The 25,069-nt window shown below is 44.0% G+C and overlaps 1 protein-coding gene across 3 annotated transcripts in view; it reads left to right on the top strand.

Moving 5' to 3' along the window:
- LOC142579412 (guanylate cyclase soluble subunit beta-1-like) overlaps positions 1-25,069 on the top strand; it is a 99,333-nt gene that overhangs the window by 48,225 nt on the left and 26,039 nt on the right. For all 3 annotated transcript variants that reach the window (XM_075689564.1, XM_075689566.1, XM_075689565.1), the window contains 5 exons: positions 4,108-4,181; positions 6,916-7,019; positions 7,639-7,878; positions 17,307-17,472; positions 20,968-21,229. In XM_075689564.1, coding sequence (XP_075545679.1) covers positions 4,108-4,181; positions 6,916-7,019; positions 7,639-7,878; positions 17,307-17,472; positions 20,968-21,229 — 846 coding nt within the window. The remainder of the gene's footprint in view (positions 1-4,107; positions 4,182-6,915; positions 7,020-7,638; positions 7,879-17,306; positions 17,473-20,967; positions 21,230-25,069) is intronic.

Genomic DNA, 25,069 nt, shown 5'->3' with positions numbered 1-25,069 from the left:
ATAATTCAACCATTTATCGAACTACCGCGATGGTGGCGTTTACAGTTGATCCACAGCTTCGGAAGGGCCCGAGCCCCCTCCGAAGTTCCCTGGAAAGGGGGCGGTGGGCAGCTCTCTCCCCGGCGATGCCGAAGCCTACCCATCCCCACCCACCTTAAGTGTCATTACCAGAGTTCTGTTACCCACACCACTTGAGGTTTCTTTTTAGTGGCCTCAAACTTTTGACTTAAAATGTTATTGTGGCTAAATGCTTACTGCATGATTGTTGTCACCGATGTGCGCGGCATTTAATTCATACTTTCGCTTTATTTCTGCAAATCCTGACAATAGGGGGACACGCGCAATAGAAGCGCCAGCTTAAAATGACTTAAAATGTTATTGTGGCTAAATGCTTGCTGCATCATTGTTGTCACCGATGTGCGCGGCATTTAATTCATACTTTCGCTTTATTTCTGCAAATTCCGACAATAGGAGGACACGCGCAATAGAAGCGCCAGCGGCACTACCTCATCCGAATTTCTTACGCTTCAACATTTTAAAGAAATTTTCACTGCAAACACCTTGCAAAGACACAATATATTTAAATATATAGAGAGGACAAAGTTTATTGAAATTTTGCAATATTGTAAAAAGAACGTGGTAGACACCTATCAATTGCTTCTAATCGTGTGGATAGCCTATGCCTAGAGAATGAATATGTTGCTGTGTGTTACCGCATTTCAAATTGCTTTGCGTGCTTTTTGACCCTGAAAAAAACCCGCAGACTCCAGTGACCCCTTCGGTAGTGTTTCTTTATCAATGGCGCATGAAACTAATTGAATGATACGTGTCTCAGTATTGTTTCTCTTGTCAGTAGGCAATGCTAACAACTCATAAAAAAGAGAAAAACCTCTTCTAATAATTTACACCATTTGTTAGAGATAGAAAAACCGCCACTTGTATGCAGAGGTCATAAATATATATAATTCATTCAGTAACCTAAATGAGGCCAAGCTGGATTCATTCTAAATCAAAATCAATAGCCATCATGCCCAACAGCGCTCATACTCGAACTCACAGTAAAAAAAAATAATGGTAATAAAAAATAAAAAAATAGAGGCCGCAGTTTCGTCAGAAGGGCGAAGCAGTGTCACTGATAGCAAAGTACAAGACAATTACACGAAGAAAGAGTATTACCGTATAAATTCGTACAAGAGCCACACCCATGTAATGGCCGCACCCTCAACTTGGCAACCAATATAAATAAAAATCGAAGCGAGATGCAGTTGCATTCGTTGCGCTGATTCCGATCATGCTCAACAGCGCTATCGGAATCAGGGTTACAACAAGTGGCTTGAGTGGCCAGTCGCGCGGCAATATTGCGTGCATTTGCAAGCTTCTTTCACGCTCGGAAAAACACTTTTATGTAGCTCATACTGAGCAATAGAAAGCTGTATCAGAAGTTTTTCCTGTCGCTCTACAATTTTCTCACTGACACTTTTCATCTTATTATAATATTTGTGAAGGCGATTAATTAATTGAGCTAATGATCAAATCAGGCGGAATGAAAAAAATAATTTGAGTATCTGCAAGCGACCACGAACAACATTACATCGGTTCTGTCCAGCTACATGGCATTCACATATCTTTAAACTGTGGTTAAAGTTAGCTGGGGCACGCTGTATATTAGGTGGGGTTCGGAAATCTGGTTCAACCCCAGACCTAACCCGCCCACCGGAATAATCAAAACTTTCTGCCTGTGGATCCATGTCCAAGTAGCATTGCTATCTTTTCTCTCATATTTCGTACCTCTTTTCACTTTCTCCAGTACAGAATAGTCAGTCCGAGATATCCTCTCGTGAAACTCCCTGTCTTTACGCTTATCTCTTTCTCTTTCTCGATTGTAAAAGTTCAGCATGGGTTTATAGCGTTAGATTCGTTTCAATGCTGAAAGAAACAGAAACTTATGAAGACTAAATTTTGTTGTGAGACACAATTTCGGATTCGGAACTTTTTTTTATTATTAATCTCGCTGTGGTCCTGTTGTTTGCGGTCGCTGATATACATACTTTATTTATTCATTTTTTTTTTTTTTTGCTGTGAGACTAGAATAATTCTTATAAAGTTTTTGCTCAATGATCACAATAGGCCTCCCAATTCTCTTCGTAGAGTGAAAAAAATGTCACTTCAAATGTTAAGTAGTAGCTACACGATTTGATCTGCCTAATAAATTTGACAAGGTTAGCGCCGCAGCGTTCAAAACGGTGTACGTGTTTCTTGCTTGAGAATTAAACTTAGCTTTTGCTTCAGAACTTGCACATTCATCAAGATTTATTTTCGATGTCTCCTTGTCTTATTTAGTGGCGCCATGTATTATACTTATTGACAAGCATCTCATAACTTGGGTAATTATATATCTGTATATTTAACAATGATGCCCGTCTAAATAAAGACGTCTCAATTTCTCTAAATCTGCTGCGACAGATTTCTGTGCTGCAGTGAGCACACTAAAAATGGAGCTGCATATTGTGCTAGAAAAAAAAAGTGATGACAAGACACAAGCGTCTCAGGGTGAACACGGGGAGCTTTAGTGGTGCCTCTAATTTCAAGAATTGACCTAAAAATTTTGTGCACAGAACTAAGCAGCCAAGAGCAACTAAAGTCATCAAGCAACAAAGCAGTTCATGGCGAAGAAGCCGTGCATCGTGGTGCGATCAAACGGAATTGAATCTGCGTACTGACTTGAAAGAAACACGATGACGCGACGCAATTAGGTGGCTGCGAGTGTAGGCGAGGAACTTTGTTGGTGTCTCGAATTTCACGATGTGATCTAGAAATCTCACGCGCAAATAAGAAACCAACAATTCTCGAGCCACCAAGAAACACAGCAGCTGGCGACGAAGAAGCCATTCATCATGGTCCGGTCAAACGATCAAAGCTGCCCCTGAATCGCAGCGACGGCATATAGTAAGGCCACTCTGGCGAGCATCTATCTTCATCCATCAGGGCCGCCATCGGCGAACGCTGCAGGCGCCTGTAGACAAGACGAGACCCGAACCGCAGAGTGTACGAAGCGATAAGTTAAAGAAACTGCCACCACTGCTCCGTAAATAGTCTCAAAGTGCGTTGAAGTTTGCCTGCCTCTACATGGGGAGATTTTTTTTTTGTCGAAGATTCATTTTTTATATCGCAATCCGTAACTGCTTGCGCCACTAGACGTTCTGCCATTTCTGCCATATATACGCGAAAGTTGACCCGGGCTGGAATTCCGCGAACCCCGAGCGTCAACCCCGTTCATCCGGAAACACTTCGAATATCCGCAAAAAAATATAAAAAATAAAATGTCGCCGCGCTTTAGCCACCCAAATCTGCGATGCGGTTATGTGGACACGAGTAAGAAGAGAGCTCCAACCCGAAACGAGCCCGGATATTGCTTTCCCGTCTCTGATATGCATCCGCTGCCATCGCTGGTGGTGGTAGTGCCTGAACTGCTGCTAAAGTTGCAGTTATGGCCGTCCTGAGGCCTGGGCAGCTGTCGTTGCTGCCTCCTGGAGTGCCGTGGTTGTGCCGATTATTTGAGTTTGAATAATTTTTTTTCGGCACTGCGTTCCGGCCTTCTTAGTAATGAGCAAAAGAATCACGTGCATACATCCTTTACTGTTATGCGAATCTTGAGTAAATCGCAATATATATGCTAATGTCGCAGTTGCTAAACCTTTAAGCGTTATATCGTAGCAGTACCAGGCGTGTGGCTGTATTACGTGCTAGCTATTAGGCAAAGCTCGGCGGCCTATTGTTTTGCTTTCGTGAAGCCCTCTTCATGAATTCGTGTGTTACTTTGTATTTCATAACACCTACCAGCGCTTTGTAGTTGCATGTCTTCCATGACGTCCTAACGCGCAATATTCCTGGAACACAGCCATTCAACACTGAAAGAGGCCGGATTACATTGCACGCTGAGTTTTGCAGGAGTGACTATAGTGTCTGTTATTCTGCATAGCCGCTATCCTGTAGAGTGGGAACAGAAGAGCTATATATCACGTTAGTGATCCTCTTAACCTGCCTGTACTGGTTAGTAAAGCCATGTGGTGACTAACCAAACATTTTCTCGTCCTCTTTTCCTTGCAGTACGGGTTTATTCACTGCGCCTTGGAAGACCTCGTCACGAAGAAGTTCGGAGCGGACACGTGGAAGATGATTCTGTAAGTTCATCTGCTCAATTATTTCTGCGTTTGCGACCAACATGCGCACATTCTATTGCTCTTCAAAGCGCCCACAGACTGTGCGCTGTCGAATACACCGATTCAAGCGTAAATAGCCGCAATAATTCTGTACGCGCTTCGGGAATAGAATGAAACATCTTAGCAGGAATAGAGATACAATTTTCTTTAAGGCACAGCCGTGCCTCGAGGTACGTCTAATTTTACATTACAACCAGAAATATTGGTTGATATTGACATCATATTCACTTCAGTGTCTGTTGCTTATTATTATTTTGAATTTGACATTTCTTATTTTATTTTTATTTTATTTCATTATATGGTATTTAGGATCTGTGTAAAACGCTCTATTATCTTAGACTTCGTTTATAACCTCGTGAAATACATGAGGAGACAGTGCCTTTAAATACACGCGTGAATATGGATAGAAAGCCTCAGTTTGATTACTAGGAGTGCAAGCGCCGTTGATAATAAAACATGGTCTCTCAAGGCAGCTGTTTTATATCCTCACAGCGGACGAAGTACTGAAGGTATCTGGTAATGCCGCCAAGGGCCGAAGGTGCGATTCCTTTCGTCGACACAGACAGCTGCTATTGATGTCGTTTTTCGCGAATATTAGAGGTCCTGTTTATCAGGCTCGATAACGCACCTTCATTTCTCAGCATCAGCTGTTAATAGCTCACCCATGCCTGTTTGCTTCTTTGCCTAGGACACAATGCTTCGCACGCCTGGAAGGCGACTTTCAGTAGCCCATCATATAAGGAGCGTTGTCAAGCTAAAGCTCGGTAGACAGCAAATATGCCTTTTGATACTTTGTAACGTATGAAACGCCGTTAATTATTACTGCGCTGCAATAAATCACAGCAGAGTAGGACGGAACATCATGCGCCAAGACAGTGCTTTTTCAGAGTTTTCAAGTCTCCTTGCAAACATCCACACACTGAAGTGATCTTTATGAAGACCTCAGCATCATTTGAAAATTCCGTTCGAAGTATCAATAGGCCTTTACGAGTTCACAGTGAGCTGACATTGTTCTTTATGTAAACCTAGTAAGAGTTTTCTTATGATAGGCAAAATTTTGTTCAGACGTAAGATAAACGGACAGATAAGAACAGCATAGGCACAGACTGTCTGTACGGCCTCATAATTAAATTAGTTACTTTATGTGACTAATTTAATCTCAAACGAAGAAAACAATACACTAGTATGAATCAGTTTATGTCAGATATAGGAATAATTAAGTACGGTGTGCAGCAAGGATCTATTCTTGGGCCTTTGTAATTTATTTTATACATCAATGACCTCATTAACATCCCCCTGGCACCTGATATTATCCTTTACTCGGATGACACTAATGTCTTCTTTTCTGGTCCAAATCTAGCCCCACTTGAACAACATGTAAATCAGTGGCTAAGTCAGCTACAGATCTGGTTAAATAGCAGCGAACTTTACTTAACTATAAAGAAAACACAACATATTATTTTGCACCCCAAAAACAAGCCCTTGAATCATCACGTCCAACTACAGATCTATAATACCAATCTATTGCCAACAAATGCTTGCCGCCGATTCATTTGAAAGCATCTAGGTCTATCCGTTTGTTGCAACGAGTAAAATATCTTTTACCTCTCCGTTTGAGAAAGCAGATTTATTTTTCCTTAGTTCACTCCTATTTTATGCACTGTCAGTTAGCTTGGGGCACATGTAACAAATCAAATTCAGACCTCCTTTTCTCGCTTCAGTTCAGGGCGTTGAAGACGGTATTCCGTTCCACACCTGTTACCATAGAATCCCTGCACGACGCAGTTAAGGTACTGCCGTACTATCAATTTTACAGTTTCTCATTGGCTGTACTTATTTTTCATAACATTATGCATGATTTTACATCCTTCTACACTAAGTACCTAAACAGGAACCTTACCCATAACTAGCGCACTGTATCTATGGTTTGGTCGAAGTCACGCACAAATTATGGTACTCAGATCATAGACAACCAAATAGTTACACTCTGTAACGCTTATCCTTTAATGATCAACTCCATAAATGATTGCAAAACCCTTTATCAATTTAAGAAAAAAATGAAAATGATGCTTTTTTCTCCTGCCTCTTCTGCTTAGAATTGTACCTTTCTTTTGATTTGAGCAAGTGCAATTTGAATGATTCTCTACATCATTGTTTCCGTGAGTTAGAATGATATAATCAATGTATAATGTCAAATCATAGGATAATTTGTCATATGTGACACAGCATTGTATTGCTGAATTTCCACTGATTGCTTTGATCCCTCAATGTAGTGCAGTATTTTGTCATGCCGACCTGCTGTCATAATGTGTGAGCCCGAGGTGAAGGCCCTGTCAGGAGGCATTGTTGCCTCCTTTTGCCCCGCCTCGTGGATATCCTGTACCATCTATGTATGTCCAAATAAACTGAATTGAGTTAAATTGAATTTACTTTAAGTCTAAAGATAACCTATAAACATCCGCTCTATAGATGAATTTTGTAACTGCCTGGCCTATTTCTACGTAATGTACTGCATTAGAACAAGTGCATTTATAATGACTACGTGTTAAACCTGCACCATCTTCTTATGTATGGCTTCCTTTGCTGCATCACACATTGGCCACCTAGGAGCACTGTTCAAAAAAGGCGCTGTGTGTTTGTCGTTCTTTCTGGTGCCCTTGCCCAGTATTGCGCTACACTTTATCCCAATTTGCAGGGAAAAGTCAGGGATCAGTATGCACGGTGCCTCTTTCCTCATGCACAAAGTGTACACGGACGACATGACTCTCAAGCTCGTGGCTGCAGCCTGCGAGGTGCTTGGTAAGCGGGACTGTTCTGTGTTTGTATAGGGCAAGTGTGATTGAATGTGTTATTTTTCGCTGTCAATAATGGTCGACGCGCTCAATGAGCTTATGCTCCAAGCCACTTTCTTATGGTTCCCGCGCCAGATTTTTTTTTTCAGAAAGCGAAGTGCAGCGGTCAATGCGCTCGCTCTTCTATATATATGGTTTCAATTACACGTATTTTACATGTATTCAGATCTCCTGCCTATAGACGTATTCTATAAAATTACATACAAGCATTCGAAACGGATCCCTGCGAAGTGAAGTCTATTACTTCGCAAACCCAGCTGGTGACTCAAAACTCACCCTTTTGTACAGATGAAAATAGTAGGGACTACAAGAGATGCATGAAAGTCTCATGAAACAAGTCAGGGACAAAGAAACTTCTTGCATCGAGATAGCTCGGGCTATCAATACTACGTAACCTTTCGTATACATAGACGCCTAGCTAACATATTTAGACTCCATGTGTCCTCATTAGAAAACCAGCCAAGGTATTGTCTTATAAGCTGGGCTTCGGTTGTCACATCCTCTTGTTGTTACTGCAGTTTGTTCTTGAACCATAACAACTGCTGCACGTCACTGTCACATTGCAGGCCTGGATTTGGACACGTGCCTAGAAGCCTTCGGAGAGCATTTTCTATACTTCTGTCAGCAACACGGCTACGACCACATCCTGCGTGTTCTGGGCTCCAACATGGCTGACTTCCTGACGAACCTGGACAACCTGCACGACCACTTGGCGTCTACTTACCCGGGAATGCGTGCACCCTCGTTTCGCGTCACGCCCGGTCCCAGCGGACAGATACTCCTTCATTACTACAGTGACAGGAAAGGTACGCATCTCATTCTCCTGCGTGCTGTTACAGATGCATCGACCAGTCCCTGACGTGCGATAAAAGACTGCGTGAGTGATGCAGCGTGCTTTCACAATTAGGTCACACTCCACGCTTAGTGAATAGTAGATATTTAGATGGCGTCCCTTCTATATCGGCGTTATTGTAGGCATCAGTTTGCCGTGAAGGGGAACACATTCCAGCGGCGTGTTCTCCAGTACTCGACATGTATATTCTATCCCAATTTTCCTACAATCATCCAGCCTATACCATTAACTGCCGTCCCTTACTGCTTTTACCTTCTGCACTATATTCTCCATGTGGCTGTTTTTAGCTGGTGGCCGAAAGACTAAGGCCCAGCCTTGCTTGTCTTCTACAATTTGGGCGTAAATGGCATTACAGGTAATAAAGTGAACTAAATGGTTTACCTGGCTTGCAAGGCGTCAGTGGTAGGTATCATATACGCTAAGCTGCGCCTAGAAAATTTAGAGAAACGCGAAAGGAAAAGCTGAAAAATTATTTATTGATCCCCATGATTAACCACATTGCAAAACTTCCCACACGACTGAATTTCAATGACTTAGCCAAAACCTCCCCCGCGCTCCCCAAAAGCACGAGCAGCTCTCCAGGGGGGAGGCTCTTGACTGGTGGCAACTATAAACGAACACTTATCGACAGCTAAGTATACTTCACCACTTCTACGCCAAACAAGACGCCAAAGAGCGTGCATCCTGTGCCAATTACACCACCCTATACCGCACTCTATGGTAATGCCAACGAAACCCCGCGATACCCCCTAACGCAAGCCTTACCTCATCCCAGTGTGATGCCGTACTGCTGAGCTTCATCCTGGATGACAAGTGACAGCTTATGGACGACGACGCTTTGGTGGCCAAGGCCACAGGAGCCCATAAGAGGGCCCCTCTCCTCGTAGAAAACTCATTCAGTAAAATTTATTCTCTCTCTCTCTGCCTCTCTGCATGAACATCATTCGAATTCTGTTGTACATGTCGCGAGCTGCGTACAGTGGCACGCATGTGCAATTACTTGATCTATGGTAAACATGGTCTCTGTTGACACGCCTGGCAGAGGCAGCTTAAAGGGACACTAAAGTGAAAAATGATTTCTTCTGCATCAGTAAATTACCGTTCTACAACACCAAAAACACCACTCTTACAACGATAAGACGTCTCGTAAGCCAGAAAAAGCGCAGGAACCAAATGCGGGCGGCGATGCCTGCTTAAGTTCCCGCACCTGGGGGCTGTGACGTCTTGGATTTTGATGGCATCTTCTAGGGCCTACTAATTATAGATAGCGGTACAGATTGACTACATTGTGTTCTAAAGGAACCAAATAATAAACATGGCAAGTTTCGGGAACCTTTATTCACCCAACGCGGCCCAAATGCGAAAACATATTTTGGAATCCCTGACGTCATGCTAACGTACCGGCGCTGGGGTTTCGGCGCGAAATTCAAATACTGATACTGGGACCCTCATTTTCTCATCTAATAATCGAACTATTATTTTAATGACTGCCTGCAGGGTTCTCAAACAATGCTTCATTAGTCTAAACTGATTTATTGTTTCACTTTAGTGTCCCTTTAATTAGAGAGTTCAACCGGTACGGCACCAATCTATGTACAATACCGACGCAGACTGGAGCAATTGATTTTTCATCTGTAGATTTGTTTGAATACGGCCAAGGCCTTCCAATCTGCGCTAAAACCCGAAGTTTCACAACTGCGAGATCTTTTTTTCTACTCACGTTACTACAATATAAGTCATCTTATCGTTATAACCAAACTTACTCTGGTGACAAAATAAACGTAGATTAACCATAGAAGCCACATTTTGCTAAGTGTGCTTGAATATTATTAGGTTTTTTTTACTTTTGTCCTCAACATACTGGAATGTAAAAAACAGCCAATTGAAACGGCTGAATTTATTCATTCTTGTTCAGTAATCACCCAGTATGGTTCTCATTCTGCTTGCTGAGCTATACTGTTTATACAAGGACAAAAAAGAGAGACACACATATGCGCAAACTTTCAACTGTTTAATATTGGCTAGCGCACATCAAATATATAATGGAAGGGTGACTGTAAATAAAGAAGAGAACGAGATTAAAGACGAAAAAGAAGCCAATGTACGCGCATCTGATTTGACAATGACAAGTATGGCTTGATGTAACATCTGTCTATGAATTTGAAAGCTGCTTCTCCTAGCGCCGCAGAAGGTGTGCTAACGTGATCTCCCGAGTCATTTCTGAGCATGACGCCCAGCAAGCTCAACGATGCCCTACCAACTACCTCCAGTCGAAGCTGTATTGACTGAATATGGATCTGTAATACATGGTAGAGGCACGTGCTATTTTGTCTGGAGCTAAAAGCGGCCACAGGGACTGCACCATCAGGTACACGCTTGGTCTGTTGTTACTATTTTTTCCCATGCCCTATAACCTTCTCGTTTGAGTAGTAGCGCAGAAGAAAAGAAAGATAAAGGAAATAATTTATAGGGATATCGAAACATCAGCTTCTTCCAAACAGCTTACGTGTTTCAGCACACCTGGCCCGTTGAACAAACGACGCTCGAAGGAGCGGGCGTAACAATGCACTGCAGTCGTCCTGTTGCTTCATGAAGGCCCAGAATCGAGCTGTATTCCGTTCACGGAAGGGTAAAAGAGCTTGGATGATACAGGGTCATGTTGCATTGCAATCTACGCTAAAGGAACCAGTGCGAGTTTCGAAAATGAAGGCGCCCAACTTGATCTCAAAAACATAGTCAGTCTATAAGGCAGATGAGAACGGGTAATGAAGGGAAAGCTGATAAAAAGGGGGGCAAGATGATTCCCTTTTTGACGTTTGCTCCCGCCTGTCCTTTTTTTATTGTTTTCCCTTGGATAATCTGTAATGCTAGCTCTTCATAACCGTTCCGAGAGCAGAGCATCGTATGAGTCTCTTCGCTTACTGCGATAGCCAGAGACTCATCTGTAGCACTTTAGCGAAGTGCAGGACTTTCTTTGTGAACATTTGAGTCAAATATATTTCTTCGTTGAAAGTGAACTTCTTTAAATATTCATTGATTTACCGTTCCGTGGTGCGAAACAAGCCATAACCAGGGCAGGCAAAGGCACTATTACAAATGAGTGTGTACTTTTGTTTATTTATTAGTGATTTCTTGTATTAAATGGTACTTGAGTGCGGCAGGCATTTCTTTTTCCTTTATATTGATTTCTGTAGCACTACAGGTTACGCGGCACGTTACGTGACCTCAGAGGAGATTATTATTAGTATTGTTATTTGTTTTGAACACATATACACAGTTAACAGGAAAGGGAAAGCGAGGAGCAGGCTGGCAGCTGCCACCGGAAGGGGCACAACGCCTGCCTACTCTTCTGAAGGGAGGTGACAGCAACACAGAAATGGAAGATAATAAGGAGGGGAGGAAAGAGGAAAGAAAGAGCAACAGGACAAATATAAAGACTACAGTAGAACACAGTACAGATCACGCACAGTAGGGCCGGTCACTGAAGGTCACGCTACTACACAATGTTGAATAGAATAATTTCGACGCTACAAACGTAAACCGAAGTTAGTTAACTCTATAAAGGTAAGTAGGGCACGATGGGCCTGATCAGTTTTAGACGCACAACCACTGGGGTTTAAACATTCCTCGAGTGTCGCACACCGCAGGCCAAGGAGATGAGTTTCTCACTAGCAACATGCGCTGCGCACTGAAAGCGGGACACTCAAATATAAGGTGGTGAAGTGTCCTGCAGCAGCCAAAAGACGTACACAATGGACTCGCCACACGTCCTTGTCTGTATAAGCGTTCGTGCACGTTCACGCAGCCAACCCTCAGCTTGAATAGTTGTGCTCTAGCGCGACGAGGCAAGCCTCGACCGCGAACACGGGGCGGGAACGTTCCATTTGAGACGCGCTGGTCTGGATGCTGCTTGAGTAGGTGGCAACGAATCAGCAGACGAGCGTCATCAAGTTTGCACAATATTTCTGGGCAGCCACAGTTGTTATGAGCGCAAGTTGAAGCGACCCGATCAGCCCCTTCATTTCCGGCGATTCCTACGTGTGAAGGTATTCATTGAACAACGAGAGATACCCCACGCGATGTAATTTTGCTCTGAGAGTCAGTAATGCTGCGCACAAGTGAAAAATCAATCTCACTGCGTTGCAACCTGCTAAGGGCAGCACGGGAGTCCGTAAAGATGGCAACCTTCGATGTAGTTAACTCCTCTTGCACGTATTTCAGTGCAACATTAATCGCTGCTAGTTCCGCAGTTGTTGACGAAATTGGACGAGGTATTTGAAAGATACGCCGTACTTGAGTTGAAGGGCAGAAAAATACTGCAGAGGCGCCTTGACCGCCTTTGTGTACAGATGCATCTGTGAATACTTGAAGATAATCTGGAAACTTTTCAAACATGCGAGACTGAGCCAATTGGAATATTGCTGAAACTGAGATATCAGACTTTTTGTGCATGTCAGGACTGCATGCGCTGGGAATAAAGCAGGTGTTTGCTGGCGCCGAAACATGCCATCTCTTTGAAGCATACTGTATACTCGAAGATCTTTTCTAATTCCTTAGCCGTTCACCCAAGCCGAAGCAATTTCGCACTCTAAGGAAGGACGTGACTCTGGTGTAAATATTCGCAACCAAGGTCTCGAAATTTCGTCAGAGAAATGTGCACTGGTTGCATTCACTCGCAAACCGTTGGTACCCTACGCCATCGATATAAACGCTCACATCTTTTCTTATGCGAGTACTTACATATTTGTTGGCCCAATCATTGATATACATATCTCATGAAACTCACACGTGACCCACTTGAAGCAATGACTGGCAGCAATTTTCAAGCTTTTCGAGTTTCTGGGCGGAAAAGCTTAGTGACTGTCAGTACATGAAATGTTGGAATTGTACAGCGTAATCTTTGTGGACTTTTCGAGATACAGTTTTCCTGCACTGACCAGCACTTGCAGAATAAATCTTCGCGCTCTAGAGGCTATTCAAGCGTGGGTTCTCAAATGTTTGTCCTGCCTTGCCAAAATGCGCGCCAAGAGCGGCGACTAATTCAATCGCCAGGTCCAACCGATACAGACACACGCTGCTGTGGATTTGCGCAAAGAGTGTGTGAGAGAGAGAGAGAGAAAAGAGAGAGAAAGAGATAAAAGGAAGGCGGGTATGTTAACCAGTCATGAGTCCGGTTGGCTACCCTGCGCTGGGGGAAGGGGAATAGAAAGAAGGGAGAGAAGGAGGGGAGAGAAAGAGAGAGATGGGGTAGAAAGACGTGCACGAACAGCACTACAGATTCAAAGGCGTTCGCACAAGCCAGACGTTCGCAGAAAGCGTAAAAGTGCCTTTAGTACCTTCTGAGCCGATGATCGGTGGGGACGGTGTTCTAGTATTGTCAGAAGGCGATCATCTAGTTTCCTGAATGCGTTGCTGATAGATTGTCATTGCGCCTCAAGCTGAGGACCGTGGCACAATAGGTGGTCAATGTTCTCGCAGTCACAGTCATCACATGCAGGATTGTCAGCAATTCCAGTGAGCACTGAATAAGCTTTCGTGAAGGGAACTCCCAACAACAACCGACACAGAAGAGACGCTTCGCGTCGGTTCAGTGCGGCCATAGGTTTGAGTTGTAGCCTGGTGCCTTGTTTTGTGGTCTGGTGAACCTTGTATGTGCTGTGTTCCACTCAGCTAACGAGAGTGTGCGTGCTAGAAAGCGAAGCTGTCGCGCAGCGTCTGTCCTTGAGAGAGGAATGGGTACGTAGCGGTCTTCTTGGTTTGATTTTCGAGCTGCCTTATCTGCGTCATAATTTCCTATGACACCGCAATAAGCTGGTAGCCATTGAGAAGTAATATCATGGTCTTTTTCTCTCAAGTGATGGATGAGTTCCACGATTTCGCACATCGGTTTAATCCTGATTTACATGTCGGAGGAATGACTGTATATATTGTAACGTCTACCTTGAATCGCAGAAGACTGCCTACGTGCGCAGAGTGCATAATGGGAACTTTGCCTGAGCCCGTTCTCACAACCTTGCAACACTACCATGAGACAGGCCGCAGGCATCAGTGCGTGATACCATTTATGAATATTACGCCAGCCTTGATTTACAGCAGCCATCAGTATTCAGCTCCGCAACTAAGGTTCTATGGTTAAAAAGGCGGCACAACTGAGACAAGCACAAGAGGAAGTACAAAGCTGTATCACATCGCTTGTGAAATAGCATTTTGTATGTCTTTTTGTTCATGTCTCAGTCGCGCTGCTTTTTTGTCCAGGTTTGAACCAACTCAACCGAGTTACAGTTTTACTGCAACATAATTCTTTTATGGTGTTTAGTTCGACCTACAATGCACCTGACCGTGCCAGAGATCAGAAGAAAATTTGAGCTGCCATCTCCTGCTCTTAAACAACTGTATCTCCTTCTTTTTCACGAGGGGTACGCTGACCACGTGATCAGAAACTCTCCGGCGTTCATCCGGAGCCGTGGGTTTCTAGGAGAGAGCCATCACCAAGAGTTTTAAGACGTGCCACCCTACGGCACTGACGGCTGCTCAACTTGCAACTACTCACGCTACACTTCATCTCGTCGGCCAAAAACAACCTCGAAGATGGTCAATACTCAATGTCTCGAAGGCAGCACTGCAATCTTTGCTTTCAGCCATGTGGTATGGACTACATGAACTGGTGTCCGAGATTAGAGAAATAATCAATAGCTTGGACGAGAAAGGACGCCACGTATAATTTCAGTGGCTTCCGAGTCACTGCGACAGCATAGGTAAAGAACACGCCGATAAGGTTACTCGGCTGGCTCTTCAAGGTAGGAAAAAAGGAATCGATTCCAATATCAAGGATACATACCGCTCGGAAGCTTCGAATGCTCACACGAGATATGACGTTCTCCATTTGAACACCCCTAGTTTTCAAAGGGACCAGTAGTATCACCCGAATTTTTCTCTCCGCCTTCGCATCCCAGCTGGACTAGGCTGACTCTAGGCTACAATGCTTTATCGAATAGCGCTAGGACTAGCTTCTATGACGTCTTTTGCTTTCCAAATCGGATGGACAGACAACGACTTGTGTGACTTTGGTAGCGAGGGGATCCTCCAGCACGTTCTTTGTGACTGTCTTCGCTAAAAATTAAAGAGACGATCACACACAATTGCTATAGCGCGCTTTAACCAAAAAACCTTTGTCAGAAGAAATTCTTTTAGAATACCGACCTCACAGATATCGCCGCTGAGAACGACGAATGTGCTCTTCCAGTCTTAGGGTCAACGTACCTGCACAAGCGGTTGTAGCCAGAACTGATGTTCGTTGGACTGTGATAGTCTACGGTGATAGTGACAGTGTAAATAGCAAACCGGATTTTCCGTTCTGCTTCAGCTCCCTGCTTTTCCCCGTTCTTCTGCCTTCCTACTTCCCAGACACAAAAAGGACGTCAGCATGAAAGAGGATACACTTTTACCGTCACGAAGCTAGAACTCATAATTTATTCTTACCATTTATTGGCGTATCTGTCGGTTCACACCTTTAAAATACTACTTAGATGATGCGACGTCTGGGACATAACCGTTTCATTTCACCAAAATTTAAATCATTTAAAAGGACAATAGGCGGTTGTGGCGATAGCTGAAAAGGTGTCACTGCAGGACAGTATATACCTAAAGGTTTGAGGTGACCGCATAAGTCGATGAGCAAGAGGCTAAGCATTCTCTTGACATTATTGTGCATGCATGCGCTATCTTTTTCCGATAGATCAACTAGACTTCCGCTAATTTCATAGACACAGCATACGTGGGATTTAGTTGGCGCGTCATGGAAATGTAGAGTAGTGCAGTGCCTTTGTGTGCTTGTCGCGGTCTTTGTATTTCGTAGGATTTATGCCATTTGCTGCCATAGACAAACTGAACAGTGAGGACACTGGTTCGAAGCGCAACGTCGGGATTATTCTTTCTTTTGGTTTTATTTATTTGAGCTCAAACGTACAAACGCAACATTTCGTCAGGCCGCAAAAGCCTTGATGCTTTGGCGTAGGGCTGGGCAATTCGTTGACCTTATTGACAGAACTTAAATTTGCATTTCCATCTAAAACAGCAAGCAACAAAAGTTAAGAACGGGAAATTTATTTTTCCCGCGTGCATTTAAAACGTAAGCTGCAGTCTGAAATAATCGGTGTTTTTATGCGGAGCACTACATACTCTCTTTCAAGAGGCACGGATCACTAAATGCTCCTCTTCTTCTCTTTTTTTTTACTTTTTCCTCCAGTAGTTTCCTTGTTCCAGGCTATTTAAGGGCTCAAGTATTTCTACGACTGTAGAAAACAGCACTAAGGATACGGACAGAAGGAACAAGACAGGACGAGCGCTGATCCTGTCTTCTTCCTTCTGTCCGTGTCCTTAGCGTTGTTTTCTATCATAAGTGCCTACCAACGAGCTCGCCTTCAAAGCCTCTTAAGATATTCTTACTAGTTATCTCTACACAAACAGTAGTGCAAGCAATGACGTCTGATTGTCACCAGAGTTAGCAATAGTGTGAATTGGGATCGACAACCTTTCATGTCATGCGCAGGACGCACACAGTGGTGCTGGGATAAATGCGGACATTGATAACTTATTGTCATGTTCATCTTGCCGCCCTTGTATATGTTTAGGCTGTACGAGTTGCTGAGGCAGATGCGTGAAGACAAAAGAAACAAAAAAAGAAAGCAGTGGTTGTTTTTTCCGTTTACTAACTGTGATAATATGAAACGTTTTGCAAATGAGGACCCTGCGAAACCAATATCGCAGCTAAGCACGCACGCTAATCGCGAGAACAATGGAAAGGAAAAAAAATGAACTATGAAAAGCTGTCTTAATTTCTAATATTCAAAGAAACACACTGCATGCACGCTACAAGACTACTGAGAACTTGATACACAGTTGAAAAATCTATACAAATTATGCTTAATGCAGAGTATGCGCATGACATTTCGCAAGCACGAATAATTTCTGCTCATGTCGAAATACCGTAGCTAATTGTGTGTCTCAGTACGATTGCATCTTTATTTTCAGCGCGAGCGAAACATACACAGAATAAGGAAAGGACAACACGACACGAGTGCTCAGCCATAGCGGCAAGCTTATTGTTTGTGTGTGGTTTATTAGCCATAAACTGCGAGTCGTCAATAAGCACTACGTTGTGACGCCCCTCTTTAGTCTATTCTCACTGTGAGCAAAAGTGCATGTTGATAGAGCTCCCTTCGCAGCAATTATCAAGAACAGTAATTAACGCGGAGAGGTTCTCATCACACTAAACAGAGATGAAAAAAAAAGAACAGCACATCAAAGCGGTTAGTAATCTGTTCTGCAACATTGTATTTCTTTATTTTTTATAAGGTGTTTGTCCGTCTGCGTTTTGTGCAGGCCTGCACCCAATCGTGCTGGGAATCGTCAAGGTGGTCGGCAAGGAATTCTTCAACACTGAGGTGTGCGCCAACATCTCTGTTGTGTCGGAGTTCGGAGACAGGGCCCACGTGACCCTCGAAGTGACTGAGACGAACAAGGAAGGCAAGAGCTGCTTGCTTCCGAGGTACTCGGCTGTGCATCATCTTTCACTGCGAAGCGCGGCCAACTGAGAAAAAAAAAGAACATGACGAGATTTCTTATACTAGAAGTCACCGAGGTTCTCCTTACAATAAAATCCAGTTATAAAAGTGAAGGCTCACTATATTAAGGTCCGAAAGCAGATTCGTATTGCGCATCTTTGGCAATAAATTGAACGTTCAAGAAAACGCCGCATTAAAAACCATGAACGACAAACCTACGTTGCAGTTTCTCGAAGCACTATAGAGAAACAGACCAACGCTATGGAAACCTTAACAATACGCTCAAATACAGGTACTGTAAAAAAAAAAAAGAATGATTGTAATAACAATCATTTCCTGCCACTGTTATTAGCTAATTCGTCGGCAGAAATTTTCATGCTCTACATAAATATCCCTCCATTTATTGTTTGCTGTATCGTATGGTATGGAAAACTTTATTCAGGTCCTTCAGGTCACGCTAGATTCCCAACTCGAAGCGGGCCGCTCCCACGTCGTGACCGCAAGGCCTAACCTCTCGGCCGCATCGCGTGCCCGATGTCCATGTCTGTTCTTCTAGTTCGGGGCTACAGAGAGCTGCGTCCCAACGCTCTTTGGTGTTGTCCTTGTTCCTGCCTAACGCGGTGCACCGCCAGGGCATATGTTCTAGGTCTGCTACGCTACCGCATCGCGGGCAAGTGTATGGAGCCAAGGCTTTGGGAGATATTTGGAATATTAATAGCGTATTAGGATAGGTGCCCGTCTGTCGGCCAATAGAAATTGGCTTGTATACTATTTCACCAGCGTTAAAAAATTATTCCGCTTGGAAAGGGCAGGATTAGTTGTTCTTTGAGTTCACAATGATTTTCATGCGAATATCGGATACCTTAAAATAACGAATCTAATCTATAGCGTCCTATGTGATTCGGTCCTCGAATCGAATAATCGCTATTCTTAAATGCGAATACTTTTCAAATATTGTGAAACGGCAACTGCGTATAGTTAAACATAAAATTGGAGCAAAAATTCGGTAAATTTTCAGTCCCGCGTGCGTAGTATGGACATAAAACACGAGAACTAGCGTAGTGGAAGAGGCTACGTCGCTTGGGTAATCATATGTCGCAAGCTATACAGTGACGATTCGCACCTTCTGAAGAGCCCTGTGCATGCGAAAAAAATACCCGTTTGCTCCTAATGTTCCATTTGTACTTTTAATAAACAATGCTTCATAACGTACTATGTAATGACAGAAACTTGCTTACTTTAAGAATACTAGGATGTGAACATCGTCTTAGATCAATTGTGATAACGGCTGTTCATTATTCGAAAACTCTGCGATATTCGATTCGATTCACTTCTGACACTATTTGATTCGCATTGTATTCGATCTCAAGAATCACTATTCGTACACTCCTATTTTAATGACGTCATCAAGCCAATAACGTAGCAACTCGAGCGAGAACTAGTGCGCAACACAGACAAAAAAAAAAAAATGAAAGCCTAGCTTGCGTCCAAGCACCCTGTTTCTTTTTAATATTTTTTTCTATTTTTTGCTGAGATTAGTTCTAACGGCATGTCGTGGGGGCAGGCGCGTTTTCTGCTTTTATGCATTGCCGTTTCTCTGACTGCGAATGCACATACTCATTTGGGTTTTGTTTATTTACCACTACCTATTTCTCCATACCCTCAATTTTCCATGACGTTTCGTACACCGTGGCAGGAGCTTGCGCTCATTATTGAGCAAATAGCACTTACGTAATACCACGAGCAAATAGTCAAATCACCGATGTTTGTCACTTATCGGCGCTTACATGAAAACGAACTTACAGCTTCCAGAATCTGCATATGGTAGTGTGTACATACCGGGTGAATAAAGTGCCACGCACTCCGGCAGACACAATGTGCAATATGCTTCGGCCGAGCTTTTTTTATCTTCTTTTTCGCATTTTCATTTCACGAGAACCTGCAGTGACATTGTCTCACAAAGAAAGGATTTACCCTCGGCTCTCCCAAACGCCGTTTTTGAAGAAGTCATAATAATTTTACGATTTGCCAGACATATTGTGGCATAACTCAGGGTGTCCTTACTGCAGGCCAGGCTTTTTAAATTCTCGAACTTACAGATGACGCCTGTTACATTGACTGTCGAAAGCACATGACCTCTTCGCTGAATACTTTGGCAATCACTCACTTCTTGACAACAATTACGCTTTCTACTTATATACAAATATTGCCGTGAAACGTCCCGTTTGTGATATTTTCTTTTTCGTTGAATTTGCATAACAGTCAGGCAGCAGCTGGGCTAATCACGTGTTCAAACCAACTTAATTTATTTCCAATCGCAACGGGAAGCCATAGCCACTGGACAGTGGCTATGGCTTCCCGTTGCTTAGCGCGAGGTCTCGGGTTCGACCAAGGCTGCGGTGGCTGCATATGAAGAGGGCGAAATATAAAAAACGCACGTGCACTATGCATTTGGCGCACAATAAGGATTACTCTATGCCACCCAACAAACCTTAATCTTCATATAAAGTTGTGGTTTTAGCACGCCAGGAGCCCATAATCCAACTTTTTTTGAAACTGTATTTCTCCCGGGCATTGTTTCTGAGATCGTGATTCGAAAAGCTCATGGTCTGCATCACATAATTTACGCTGCAAATAGTCCACGAAAGGTAAAACTCCGAGCTTACTGGAGGTACGTTCAAAGAAATCTTGAGTTACCACATTCAATGTCGTACCACTGCTTTTCTGGTTCTTGTTTTAACATCAGAAAGGAGGCTATAACATCAGTCCCAGATTTCTACATTTACTCAATTTTCTAAGCAATAATATGATAGTTACTTTGCAGTTTTTAAGTGTACAGCTAGGGCATTCGCTGGCTCATAGGCAACAGTTTGCTTGAGGAGAGACTCATGGCGCATATATTATAGTCCGATGCTCTCTCGCTGGTCATATGAGCTGTTGGGCTGTCTTTAATAGCAGCAAGAGCTGAACGAATGCTTATATTGCATTCTTCTATCTGCTGTCTGTTGTGCGAGAGGACACAAGGTCGCAGCGATGAAGCCCGTATCGCCACGTATCACCTTTCCAGCAGCATAAAGCTTTAATTTCGAGTAACGTGACAATCACACAGTGCACGAGTAAGCACATATGATCTGTTGTTTCTTAATAAATGTAGAAACAGGGGAAGGCAGGCTGCATTAGACTACACAGAGGGGCATTTTAAAGTTTTCGTCGTGATTAGATTTTCTTTCCCACGAGCACTATGATACGAAGAGACCCCCTTGCTGTCTGTAAGCAGGGGAGTGCAAGCTAATCGCGTATTGACCTGTACCGCCTATTAAATTTGATGTTGGTAACCAGAGGCTGCAACTGCGCGTTTCGATTTTCATGCGAACTAATAGCTGACAATTACACATACTTTTGCTATATTTGTTTCAACGGGAGTGACACGTGCTTAATTCTTGAACCGTGAGCATGTGCCCGTTCTTGCTTCTTCGCAGCAACGCCGCCGACACCCTGAGCAGCCGTCCAGAAGACCTGCCGATGGGCGTGAAGACAATGTGCGCAGCGTTCCCGTTCCACGTGCTGTTCGGCCGTGACTTCGGCATCCAGCAGGCGGGCAAAGGGTTACTGCGGCTCGTCGGGCATCGCTGGAAGGAAAGTAGAGCGCAGGGTCGCCGCCTCAAGTTTGACGACATCTTCGACATAACGCGGCCCGTTATCGAGTGCACCTTCGAATCCATACGCAGCTATTGCAATCAGGTCAGTGCTCGTGCGCTACGTGCCTCAGAGTTCGAGTCCCTCCATTTTTGTCGATTCTGGGTGACACATTAGGGAGCTTTAGGTAGTGTGAATTCTGAGGACGACCCCAATAACAACCTAATTCGTTGAATTGAAACATTCAAGCCTTCTAGCTACAGCTTCTAGCGTGTGGTGTAATCACGAGAAGCCAGACAAATACTATAAAACTGGTGCGCAATACATTCAATGCCACTAAGAAAATGTCAAGGAATCTAAGCAACAACAGAAGGCGTGCCTATCGAGTTAAGATATTATTCAAAAGCAACACTGTTATGCGTTATGTTTATTGTGTTGGATATGGGTATGTAAGCAGTGTGCGTAGAGGGACAAATACGGCTCGGGAGCGGAAGAATAATGCTGTGTTTCAAAAAGCGGAAGATGTCAACAACTTCAGGCATTACAAGAAGCTTCAGTTGCCACAAGTTAGCTGAATAGTAGGCCGTAAGGAAGCAAAATGTTACTGCTGTTGCGTGAGCAAGGTTAGAAAGAATGATACTGCGCGTTAGAAATAAAAATCACCTAACGAAAAAAAAACTTTCATTGCCTGTTCTCCGAGTATCCTTCATAGCGAAAATGCCATCTGAGTATACCATATTATTCACTTGTTGTAGGCAATAATGTTGACATTTTCGCCTACCTCCATAATCGTTTGAACGATGGGTGTCCCCATCAGCAGTTGACACGCATTCATCGTCACTTAAGGATAGTGCAGTAGGTTAGGGCAAAGGAGCAAGTTACTGCAGGCGCTTCTTCGCATCGAAATGTCTTTTAAAGAAAAACGCAATAAGCATTTAAACAGCTACTGCGCAAACGGCAAAACTGACGCAGAGTGGATAGGAATGTGACCATCAGCAAATCGTGCTCCCATGCACCAATCGCACCAGTGATGTTTGACGCATTTCCCGCGATTAGGAGGAAGCAGGAAATACTAGGCCAAGAAACGGCAACAGGACAGGGAAGACGCTGGTATATAAATGACAAAATTTCGACTAGTCCACCTCTGTGCCATAAGTTTGCAAAAGTAACAACACAGACTTTGACAGTGTATACCTATGTAAAGAAGAACGCTTTGATAACGTAGTATGTCCAGAGTTTTGCCAACACGTCGCAATGCGAGTGGTTGCCCTCACGTGAAAGCCGTGTAGACGGTTCCCTCCGGGAAGTCGCTCATAAATAACTGCGCCAGACGGGAGCTCAATGACACATAGCTTGAACTCCTTATCTCAGATGAAACGGCAGTTGAATCGCAGGGAGAGTGATGCTTGTAGGGCGGTCGGTGCGGCTTGCATCGCTTATGTCACCTCCACCACAGGATGCAAAGCACTGATGTTCCAAACTGCGACAGCAGTTTTTGTCAGGATCCTAGACATTTTGCTACACTTCGAACAAATTGAGGTATTTCGCCTCACCTGCCACGACGTTTAGTAAAAGAGACCAACGGAAGCGCGTTCCTAACAACCACAATTGGGTTTCCCCAGCGAAGAGCAGTTCCTCCCAGACCGCGTCCGCGGGAAAGCTACGCAGATGCCGATGCGCAGCGCCTAGGCATTTCGGTCGCACTGCGAGGGAGCACCGCCTGCTAATTAGGTCTCTTTTTTTATCGCCCTGGCGGCTTTCGCGTTCATCTGCGCCACTCGCATAGTGAGGTAATTCCCACACCGCACGTTTCGGTTTCCCACCCGGTGACGATTCTGTCTCTGATCTCCTCCTGGTCGACCCTCGGTCTCAATCCTGCACGACCCTGCTACAACCCTGTCACCGAATCCCCCACTGCTGCCTTCAACCTGAGAATGTTGTTCTTGTGTGCCCCTGTTTTTGCCGCCGTTCTTGTATTTTTCTCCATGGACATTTTCCGAGCAATAGTGCACAGGCCTACGGCAATGTGCTGCCCCTTATCTCACGTTCTGCTTCCTTTCCATACCTTTCCTTAGGCACGTCCAATCTTTCGTTGCTGCTCATCACTTCTAGCTTTGCTTTTCTTAGTCACCGGTCCAGTGCATTGATCGGGCTTGAATAGGACAAGAAAGAAGAAAAAAACTGTGCAGATACATAAAATAAACATTGCCTGCATGGCTGGGCGGTCATTACGTCCCCGCTTGTTCTCCGGAATTTCTCCGCACAGATAGCCCCTCCATCGACTTTTCCGATTGCAGCGTTTTCAATATTCCTTGCTTTCACTTTTTTCTGTATCTGTATCTTCGGCGAAACCTTCTTTGCGAGAAGCCCTTCGGCTATGTGGGACCGATTTTCCGACAATGCCCGCTTGGCTTAGTTACGTCTCAGGAACGGGAGCACGTTTCTGCGAAAAATACTTCGTTCTCTTTGTTTCGAATTCGGTAACGAAAGGAGATTTCTCTTCTTTCGTTTCGTAGTTTATCTTCTCGAGTACATTGTTCGCTGCCTTCGATTTCTACTCTCACTTTTATGGGACGTCTGCAAAAAACAGAGCTAGGCAGTTGGCTCGAAGAGTGCGGGAAAGTGGACACAGGACGGGAGATGCAAGGAGTGTAAGGATTACTTGACCGTAGTTAGTATCCGCCGGTGGCAGGAGTCGTTATAAAGATAGCTTTTGCTGTTGTTGTTAATATAGTTTTGAAGGCGCTGCACATAACAGAGACCTGGAGTCGCAAGCCACGCTCGCTGACTTCCTCGGGGCAAACGACGAGGATGTTGCTGTAGGTAAGCTATGTGATCAAGGAATTCGTAGCAAGCTCAAATGTCAGATCGTTACAAAACTGCCCTTTCCTTGCACAAAGGAAGAAAGCCGACACGAAAACTTTGTGTTTCTATATCACAAGGCAGTCTTTGTTCACGACTCAGAAGAAGAAAGGACTGCGCGCAGCATGGACAAATAAAATAGGGATCAGTATTCCGCGCAGCATCGATCTAGAGTACTAGAAGAGAGAGAGAGATAAAATCGAAAGGGAAGGCAAGAAGGTCAAGCACACGCGAGTCCAGATTGCTACCCTACTCAAGGTGGAAGGGTCTAAGTGATGGAAAAATGACGAGAAGGAAAGAAAACATTGCGGTTGTTTTATCCCGCGATGCACCTGGAGACTACAGGCGGTCACTGAAGGCTGTCGACTTCAGGAACTGCAGCAACGCACATGTCGCTTTCTGACTTAGAGACACATTTGGCCATGGTACTAAGACCTCTGTCACCGAGAATGATTTTGAGTCCGCGTCATCTAACGCAGTACGTATAGATGAGCAAGATGGTCGTCGTAGGTTGCACAGAAGCAGAGCAGGACATGCAACTGTCGCAAGAAGGCGTTCCACCTATCTCAGTGACAAATTTATTGGCCTTTGTGAATGCTTAGCGTATCCAAAAGCGACACAATAACGTTCTTTGCATCGCAGTGGGAGAGCGCTTGTCGTAGCTGCCTCTTCAAGGAAAGATCTGGGATACGATAGCAACAGCTCCAGAGGCGCGCATAGATGTAGAACAGTGTATAACGGCTGGCCAGTCCCGGTGATAGCCTGGGCGGAGCGTCACTCATATCGCTTACTAAGCACGAAAAGCAACAGCCTATAAATAGAATCGTAACATTATACTGGCCAATGTTTATAATATGACTAAATCAGAATAAGTGCGTATATATTGCTATTTTATTGAAGATTGCTCCATATATTGGCGCCTATCATTGTACTGCTCTTGAGAGCACTTAAAACAGACCTTTCTTAAACGCAGAGGAAGAAAAAACAAATATTGTGGATTAATTATCGTAAAGAAAAGAGGCAACGCACACTAAACAACGCCAGCATTAGTTGTGACATGGGTACAAAACGTTGCGACTTTCT

This window comes from Dermacentor variabilis, chromosome 4 (assembly GCF_050947875.1).
Source record: "Dermacentor variabilis isolate Ectoservices chromosome 4, ASM5094787v1, whole genome shotgun sequence".
NCBI classification, from domain to species: domain Eukaryota; kingdom Metazoa; phylum Arthropoda; class Arachnida; order Ixodida; family Ixodidae; genus Dermacentor; species Dermacentor variabilis.
Note: the sequence above shows the minus strand (reverse complement) of the source record. Positions and strands in the feature narration are given on the sequence as shown.